This window comes from Dendrobates tinctorius, unplaced genomic scaffold (assembly GCF_039654945.1).
Source record: "Dendrobates tinctorius isolate UK_male_01 unplaced genomic scaffold, ASM3965494v1 ptg000049l, whole genome shotgun sequence".
Lineage (NCBI taxonomy): Eukaryota > Metazoa > Chordata > Amphibia > Anura > Dendrobatidae > Dendrobates > Dendrobates tinctorius.
In genome coordinates this window covers 12,378,593-12,389,141 of record NW_027361717.1, presented here as the reverse complement: position 1 = coordinate 12,389,141, position 10,549 = coordinate 12,378,593, and the positions used below count along the sequence as shown (strand labels likewise).

The following is a 10,549-nucleotide window of genomic DNA, read 5'->3' as shown; positions in this document are numbered from 1 at the left end:
ATGGACTTCTCTCCTGCTCTCTCTTTCCTTATCCAATAGTATAAAGATTATAGTCAATGATATACCCACATATAGATCATAATAATCAAGGTTTATGTGAACAAAGATACAGCAAAGTGAAATTACTGTTGGGGGGTTTTCTGTTTTTTTTTCTTTTTTTGGGCACAATGGTAACTAAAGATAGGATGTCCTGCATTGTGTACATTACAGATCTATCTATATATTATCTATCTATCTATCTGTCTATTTTCTATCTATTATCTATCTATCATCTATCTATCTATCTATCTATCATCTCTCTATCTATATATCATCTATCTGTATATTATCTATATATCTATCTATATATTATCTATCTATCTATCTCTAGCTATATATTATCTATCTATTATCTCTCTATCTATATATTATCTATCTATCTATCTATCTATTATCGATCTATCTATCTTTCCATCTATCTCTCTATCCCAGTTTCTGTAACCAGTGGTTTTATATAAATGCACTGATTCCAGAATGGCCCTTTTCCAGCCATTGCACAGTTTCTGTGTCCAGGCCATGGGTTCTAGGAGGCAGTGCTGTCTGCCTCTTGCTAGTGCTGCCGCAGCTGGTGCAGGTTACATGAGTCCACACTTGTCAGTGCTCCAGTGTAATGCATGGGCAGACAATAGGGTCAGCCTGGACACTTGGCCCCCTGTCCCCTCAGCCTCCTCTTCCGATTGCTCATGTCTGTTGCTTGTTTGGAGAAGTTAAGGGTCTCTCATTCATCGATGGACTAAACAAAGCCCCATTCATTGCTGCCATAGCCCCCCAGACTTTTTTTTTTGGATCTCTCTATTGCATCTCCAGACCTCAGTGACTGTACTCCTAATAAGAGCCCAAGTGGCAGAGGAGCAGACTCCACACCCTGATGGGGCAGCAGATGGAGAACAGCCACATTCTAATGAAAACCATCTCCAAACAAAAGCCCCACAATGACTGTATCCCCAGCAACTCCTCACACTGCTAATTGTCTGACACTGAATGCTGATCCACTGCTTCCAGAGAAACTCAGCGCCCACCCGTGACCGTCACAGCACAGCCTCTCCCGGTGACATGGGGATCCAGGAACTACTTCTACATATACCTGTTGACATGTAAAAGTAAGAAAAAAAATCATCTGATTTCATAGAGAAGCAGTTCCCTTTTTACATACAATTCGTGAAAATCAAAATGGGCAAACACACAAAAACTGGCAGAAAAGACCGATAATTGACAAATTGTACTTGTAGAAAGAGGCACAGAAATATATAATATATATATATATATATATATATATATATATATATATATACTGCTCAAAAAAATCAAAAAATAAAGGGAACACTATTCCATTTGCAACAGGCTGTTTGTGTTCTCTTTATTTCTTTGAGCAGTGTATATATATATACAGTATATCTGTGCTTCTTTCTACGGGTATAATTTGTCAATTAACGGCATCCTCTGTTAGCCCCAGTTACAATGCTGTATACATAATAATAATATTAATAAAATAATGCATTTACCTAGAGCCATATGGAAACACATCCTGCCATCAAAGAGAGTAGTGCAAAATTATAAACTCAGTTTTACTAAAGTAAATCATTATATTCATATATAAAATTATGGAATGTGTATATATTATATATATATACATATATATATGCTTATACATACATATACATATATACATATATCCACACACATATACACATAATTATATATACATATAAACACACACAAACATATATATATATACATATATATACATATATATATTTATGCATATATATTTACATGTACAAATATATATGCATATGCACACAAGTACACGTTTGTTTATATACATATTCACATATACTAATTATATACATAACAAAAAATATTTCTTACATATATGTATATATATTCTGTGTCTATTGACTTCTTATCGAAGTAGAAAAGTATCATTTCCTTTTATACCTACTTTTACATACTTTGATATATGAAATACAATTTTCAAAATGTTTTTATGAAGCCTTTGATTTGTAATATACATATATATATATATATCTATATCTATATATCTATATATATATATATATATATATAGATATATATTAGAAACACGTGTAGTGCAGTTGATTTTGTCATATGGTACAACCCAATTCATAGACCTGTAGAGAGATATTTTGGTTATTTTGTACAGGACTAAAGATTAATAATGGGTATTAATAATGCTAAAGATTAACCCCTTCTACATCTGCGAATGACATGCTGCTAACACCTGCTAAAAACTTCCACCACTGCATCTTCTTGAGGAAATCTAGTAAATTTTAAGCTCAATGTGGAGAGAAGAATTGTAATAAAATATTGATGAGCTCGGTATTAATATGATACCTGTCCCTTTATAAACTACCACCCAGTGAAGTGAAGACAGTGAGGGAGACTACAGCGCAATCATCCGCAGCACTGTGGTTGTGGATTGTCGCCTGGAGACCATTGTCAGCTGTAAGGCTCAGTTCACACATCGCGGTTAACGACAAGATTGTCTTTATTTAAAAGATCCTCGTTTAACAAAAAGAATAAGGAGTAAATAAAGTGAGATCATGGTGGACAGCCACTTTCCCCTGTACATATCGCCTTAGATGAAGGGGAATTCATCATCCTATGAAACATCCTTCATTGGTTTAGTTATTTGATTGTTACAAAATAGTTTTGGAGGGTAAAATAACCATTAATTTTTTTTTCTGTTTAATTAATTATCATTATCATAAAGCTTCTTTTTAGACAAGAAAACCAGTTTGTATGGCAAAATATCTAACACAAATCCCACTTTACCCCCCAGAGCAAAAAAATGATTGTGCAAAATAGGTAAGAATAATAATAATATTAATACCTTAAATAATTTAATGTTAGTCCCTTCAAAAATTCGAGGTCACAGAGAAATCAAAGGCAAACTGAAAAAAAACCTCAATAAATAAAGGGTTAACTGTCCAGATTGACGAAATACAAATTAAAAAAAAAAGAAGAACTTGTACATTTCTTACACTTGGTCCTGACAATTACTTCCAGCTATCTTCATGGCTTGATGTAGAGAATTAATAGTAGTAGATTGTGCCCTTCATAAGAAAGGAAGTGCATTAAATATATATTATTTTTTTTTTTGCCAAGTTGGTCTAATAATGGATTGTTCCTCTCTCCAATCCCTTCAGGTGTCTCTCTGCGAGTGGGACCATCTTGGCAGTCTGTCTATACATGCACCAACATCGTTCATTTCCTTGACACTAGTGCTCTTCTACATGGCTGCAGCATGTGCAGAAGAATAGGGGTCTATACCAGCTTTAGTCATGCCAGGGAACAATATGTAGGCTACAGGGGGTTGCAAGTTAGAGGTTGACCAGGCTGTACAATTACAGGGCACCACATAGCCAGGGTTGGTTGGAGAAGGGTGGGTATGGGTGTGTTGGCTAGGGCAGCTTAACCCACCAAAAGCTCCGTTTTGGTATCCCAAGGTGGAGGCATAAGGAAGAGTGCTTGTAGTCAAGGTGTGTGGCATCTCTGTCATCTTCTGGATGGTTGTGGAGCTAAACTGACTTGGGTCCAGTAAGGAATAAGGTGCTGATGGTGGTAAAAAGGCTCTCGCCTTCTCAGAAGCTCCTAGTAAGGATTCTGTGGCACTCATGGGAAGTCCTGTCTTAAGTGGATCGTGATCTCCAAGGTAGGGTAAAGGAAAGACATACCTGTCTTTCTTTAGAAGGTTTTTCGGTTTGCGCCTTGGTCTGTACTTATAGTCAGGATGTTCCTTCATGTGTTGAGCCCTGAGTCTCTTAGCTTCGTCTATGTAAGGTCTTTTCTCGGCTTCAGATAGAAGTTTCCATTCAGCCCCAAGTCTTTTACTTATTTCCGAATTGTGCATCTTGGGGTTTTCCTGGGCCATCTTCCTTCTTTGCCCTCTGGACCACACCATGAAGGCATTCATGGGTCTCTTGATATGGTCAACGGGCTTAGACATGGTATCGTTCAATCTCGGTGACCAGCAAAAGCCAAGTCCAAGTTCCCCCCCCTTCTGCTGTCCTTTTGATAATGAAGAATCAAGTCGTTTTAGCGAGGCTCAGTGGAGGAACAAAACGATCTTGAAAGTCAACTTCGAACCTTCCCACAGAGCAATTGTGTGCAGAAGCTCCTGGTGGAGAAGGAGCAGGTAACAGTTTAGATCCAAGGAGTCCTTAAGGTCCAATAATGCTCTTCCTTGAGGTCCAAGGTGTGTGAGGGTTTTCCTGTCTGTGATAACAGAGACAGGGTAAGGCAAAGAAAGATAGGAGGAGAGAAGAAAGCTCTCCTACAGATGATGTCCCTACTTCTTCCTGAAGGTGTCTTGTTTAGCGCAGCACCTTGCTGGGAATGAGGAACAGCTCATAGCAAAAAAAAAGAATACACTGAGCCAAAAGTGGAGAAGTTCAAAGGCTTTTCCTGCTTAGTGCAGCATGCAATCTAATAATCAAAAGGGTCTACACCCCTAACACAGGCACCCAATCAGCTCCCAGCTCCTGCAGAACACCTTCTCCACCAAGGCACCATCCACACACAACACTGAGGGACAGGAGGCAGAGAAAGGGAAAACACTAAATAGAGCAGATTAAGGACGAGGCTTTTGTTAGTTAATCCACTAATAGAAGCAGTCACAACTCCTCAGCTCCTCCTGCTTTTATAGGAAGGGTGTTAGGTGAAGAGTTTAGTGTCAGGGGGGAGCTGAGGATCTCTACTGCTCTCATGCATAGAGGTATCATCAGTGAGGGAGTCAGGATCGCACCTCGAACTACTGGTGGACAGGCTGCTGTCCTGGCTGCACACAGGGAAGAAAGGGAGGAGAGCCGATCATCACCGACAGGAGCAACACCTAGCATGGGAGCAATACCTAGAATGAGAGCAATGCCTAGAATGAGAGCAATGCCTAGCATGGGAGCAATGCCTATAATGAGAGCAATGCCTAGCATGGGAGCAATGCCTAGCATGGGAGCAATACCTAGCATGGGAGCAATGCCTAGCATGGGAGCAATGCCTAGAATGAGAGCAATACCTAGCATGGGAGCAATACCTAGCATGGGAGCAATGCCTAGCATGGGAGCAATACCTAGAATGAGAGCAATGCCTAGAATGAGAGCAATGCCTAGCATGGGAGCAATGCCTATAATGAGAGCAATGCCTAGCATGGGAGCAATGCCTAGCATGTGAGCAATACCTAGAATGAGAGCAATGCCTAGCATGGGAGCAATGCCTAGCATGGGAGCAATACCTAGCATGGGAGCAATACCTAGCATGGGAGCAATGCCTAGCATGGGAGCAATACCTAGCATGGGAGCAATACCTAGCATGGGAGCAATGCCTAGAATGAGAGCAATACCTAGCATGGGAGCAATACCTATAATGAGAGCAATGCCTAGCATGGGAGCAATGCCTAGCATGGGAGCAATACCTAGCATGGGAGCAATGCCTAACATGGGAGCAATGCCTAGCATGGGAGCAATACCTAGCATGGGAGCAATGCCTAACATGGGAGCAATGCCTAGAATGAGAGCAATACCTAGCATGGGAGCAATACCTAGCATGGGAGCAATGCCTAGCATGGGAGCAATACCTAGAATGAGAGCAATGCCTAGCATGGGAGCAATACCTATAATGAGAGCAATGCCTAGCATGGGAGCAATGCCTAGCATGGGAGCAATACCTAGCATGGGAGCAATGCCTAGAATGAGAGCAATGCCTAGCATGGGAGCAATACCTAGCATGGGAGCAATACCTAGAATGAGAGCAATACCTAGCATGGGAGCAATGCCTAGCATGGGAGCAATACCTATAATGAGAGCAATGCCTAGCATGGGAGCAATGCCTAGCATGGGAGCAATACCTAGCATGGGAGCAATGCCTAGAATGAGAGCAATGCCTAGCATGGGAGCAATGCCTAGCATGGGAGCAATACCTAGAATGAGAGCAATACCTAGAATGAGAGCAATACCTAGCATGGGAGCAATGCCTAGCATGGGAGCAATACCTAGAATGAGAGCAATGCCTAGCATGGGAGCAATGCCTAGCATGGGAGCAATACCTAGCATGGGAGCAATACCTAGAATGAGAGCAATGCCTAGCATGGGAGCAATGCCTAGCATGGGAGCAATACCTAGAATGAGAGCAATGCCTAGCATGGGAGCAATACCTAGAATGCGAGCAATACCTAGCATGGGAGCAATGCCTAGAATGAGAGCAATGCCTAGCATGGGAGCAATGCCTAGCATGGGAGCAATACCTAGAATGAGAGCAATGCCTAGCATGGGAGCAATACCTAGAATGCGAGCAATACCTAGCATGGGAGCAACACCTAGCATGGGAGCAATACCTAGAATGAGAGCAATGCCTAGCATGGGAGCAATACCTAGAATGCGAGCAATACCTAGCATGGGAGCAACACCTAGCATGGGAGCAATACCTAGAATGAGAGCAATACCTAGAATGAGAGCAATACCTAGCATGGGAGCAATACCTATAATGAGAGCAATACCTAGAATGAGAGCAATACCTAGCATGGGAGCAATGTCTAGCATGGGAGCAATACCTAGAATGAGAGCAATGCCTAGAATAGGAGCAATGCCTAGCACGAGAGCAATAAATAACATGGGAGCAATGCCTAGAATGAGAGCAATACCTAGCATGGGAGCAATACCTAGCATGGGAGCAATGTCTAGCATGAGAGCAATGCCTAGCATGAGAGCAATACCTAGCATGGGAGCAATACCTAGCATGGGAGCAATGCCTAGAATGGGAGCAATGCCTAGCATGGGAGCAATACCTAGCATGGGAGCAATGCCTAGAATGGGAGCAATGCCTAGCACGAGAGCAATACCTAGCATGGGAGCAATGTCTAGAATGAGAGCAATACCTAGCATGGGAGCAATACCTAGCATGGGAACAATGCCTAGAATGAGAGCAATACCTAGCATGGGAGCAATACCTAGAATGAGAGCAATACCTAGAATGGGAGCAATACCTAGCATGGGAGCAATGCCTAGCATGGGAGCAATACCTAGCATGGGAGCAATGCCTAGCACGAGAGCAATACCTAGAATGAGAGCAATACCTAGAATGAGACAATACCTAGCATGGGAGCAATGCCTAGCATGGGAGGAATTAGCGGCCGACAATTGTTTTTACCCTTATAAATGAATTTCATCTCTCTCTCTCTCTTTGTCCATATATAAGATTGCACTTATGTAATACACATGCACTTACTTTGTTCTGCACTGTGTTTTGTGTCTTATTGTCTTTTGTAATTAGTTGATGTATCGTATATGATATTATTTCCTCTTTTGTTTAAAAACTGGCAGTGACACAGTAAATTATATATTTGCTAATACTAATTAATTCTACTTGGATTATATACAAGTTGCTGCAAACATGTTAAATATTTACACACCCGCGCATATTTCTATACATTGTGCATACAAAAGGCTTAAAAACATTTATAGAATCTATCTATCTACTCACCCAACGATCTTTCTAATACTGTATATTTCTCGTATTAGTCTGATTTATGTTTACTTATGTATGTGTTTATCCATATAACATTCTGTCTATCTATCAAAATATCTAAAAAAAAGCAGCACCACGTGCATAAAAATGCAAAAAAAGTCCACACTTTTTGCCTAATAATGCAATGATGCCTCTTTGAATTTCTATCTATCTATCTATCTATCTATCTATCTATCTATCTATCTATCTATCTATCTATCTATCTATCACGTTTTAGATGTATATATCTATGTACCAGTCTAATATATGTCCAATAATGTATAGGTGTATCTAAATAATATTCTTGCTGCCTAATCTATATTACACACACACACACACACACACACACATATTTATATATATATATTTATATTCACTTAGCCATACATACATATTCACATATATACACACATGCGCACACAATCACACTAATATATACACACACATTGTATATATAAAGGAACACACACTCATATACACACAGGGACACACACTCATATACATTTATACACATACACACACTCCTACACACACACACACACACACACACGCACACACAGGGAAACACACACTTCTACACACACACGCACACACACAGGGTCACACACACTCGCACACACTTGCGTGCACACACACACACGGTCAAACACACACACGGTCAATAACACACACACAGGGACACACACGCACTCCTACACACACACACACGCACACACAGGGACACACATGCACTCCTACTCACACACGCACACACACAAGGTCACACACACATGCACACGCTCACGTGCACACACACATACACGGTCAAACACACACGGTCAAACACATACACACACACTCTTACACACACAGGGTCACACACATACACTCCTACACACACACACACACACGCACACACAGGGACACACATGCACTCCTACACACATGCGCCAACACACAGGGTCACACACACATGCACACACTCGCTCACGCTCACGTGCACACACACATACACGGTCAAACACACACACACGGTCAAACACATACACACACACTCTTACACACATAGGGTCACACACATACACTCCTACACACACACACACAAGGACCCACATGCACTCCTACACACAGGGTCACACACACACACTCCTACACACACACACGCACACACAGGGACACACACGCACTCCTACACACACGTGCACACACACAGGGTCACACACACATGCACACACTCGCGCGCACCCACACCCACACCCACACACCCCCACCCACACACACGGTAAAACACGCACACAGTCAAACACACACACTCCTGCACACACAGGGTCACATACTCACTCACACACACTCACACACAGAGTCACACACACACAGGGTCACAAACACATGGGGTCACACAACACGTACACACACAGGGTCACACGTACACGCACACACAACACACACAGGGTCACACACACACAGGGACACACACACATGCACACACTCGCTCACGCTCACGTGCACACACACATACACGGTCAAACACACACACACGGTCAAACACATACACACACACTCTTACACACATAGGGTCACACACATACACTCCTACACACACACACACAAGGACCCACATGCACTCCTACACACAGGGTCACACACACACACTCCTACACACACACACGCACACACAGGGACACACACGCACTCCTACACACACGTGCACACACACAGGGTCACACACACATGCACACACTCGCGCGCACCCACACCCACACCCACACACCCCCACCCACACACACGGTAAAACACGCACACAGTCAAACACACACACTCCTGCACACACAGGGTCACATACTCACTCACACACACTCACACACAGAGTCACACACACACAGGGTCACAAACACATGGGGTCACACAACACGTACACACACAGGGTCACACGTACACGCACACACAACACACACAGGGTCACACACACACAGGGACACACACACGCACACCCTCTCTGCTTTCTGTCTCTCCCATTCGCTTCGCTGCTGCTAATAGATTTCCTCCTCCATCCGCGCAGTATGGCAGCAGCTTGTTGGGGTGTAAGCAGATCTTTAATTGAAAATGCCCTTGGGAGGAATATTTGTTAAATGGAAACAATCGCCGTCCCTCCTCGGGGACATTCCTGCTTTGCACCTGTCTAGTTAAGAGATCTGTTCCCCTAGTCCCTTATAAAGGGGGAAAATGAAATTGACCTTCTGATATTGTTCCGGCTTCTGTGTCCTTCAATAAACATTCTTGGGGAAATTGCTTAAATCTACAGCCCCTCTCCTGCTGACAAGTAATTAATCTATTATACGGAAATAAAAACATCTTTACAACGTGTGTGTATAGGAGGGCACAATGCCGCGGATACCCGGGAGGAGGCATGATTAATGCTCTTATTAATATTATATTCCGAGCTGACAAAGAGAGCCCTGCACTAATAACAACGCACGGTGTGATCACAGGCGAGAGAGCCAGATGCCTGGGTGGTGTCTGCAACTGTCTGTATACAGTGTATGGGTGCTGCTGGGTATATATATATATATATATATAGCCTCTGTATAGGTGCCTGCACACTGTGCGGGTGCACAGGGTATGTGTATATATCCTCGGTCTATGTGCCTCTATACTTTACTCATATATGTTAAATGCCATCTAGACATCTATCAAATAACCATGAACAAAGTATAGTAGTTACTCTTCTTTTTAAAAAACGGTTTTTAAATATGCTTATATATATATACACATATATATATATATATATATATACAGCTTATATACTGCTTAATTAAATAAAAGGGAACACAAACAGCCTGTTGCAAATGGAATAGTGTTCCCTTTATTTTTTGAGCAGTATATATATACATAATATAATAAGAAAGTGGAGTTGCACCTGCTTTGCAAAATGTGGGTCCACTCCCCCAAATCCGCTGGCAAATAGATGATAATATTAAGTAGGAGAAAAAGAGGTCACACTCCCAATATAGCA

The 10,549-nt window shown here is 42.1% G+C and overlaps 1 protein-coding gene across 1 annotated transcript; it reads right to left on the bottom strand.

The window, feature by feature from the left end:
• Positions 1-2,530: 2,530 nt before the first annotated feature.
• SOX14 (SRY-box transcription factor 14) lies at positions 2,531-4,097 on the bottom strand. Its single transcript, XM_073576643.1, has one exon. The coding sequence runs from the start codon at positions 4,007-4,009 to the stop codon at positions 3,293-3,295; it is 717 nt and encodes a 238-aa protein (XP_073432744.1). The 5' UTR covers positions 4,010-4,097; the 3' UTR covers positions 2,531-3,292.
• Between the last annotated feature and the right edge of the window lie 6,452 nt (positions 4,098-10,549).

What these genes read in the sequence shown, in the direction of transcription:
- SOX14 (XM_073576643.1), bottom strand. Translation starts at nt 4,009, where the DNA reads ATGTCTAAGCCCGTTGACCATATCAAGAGACCCATGAATGCCTTCATG.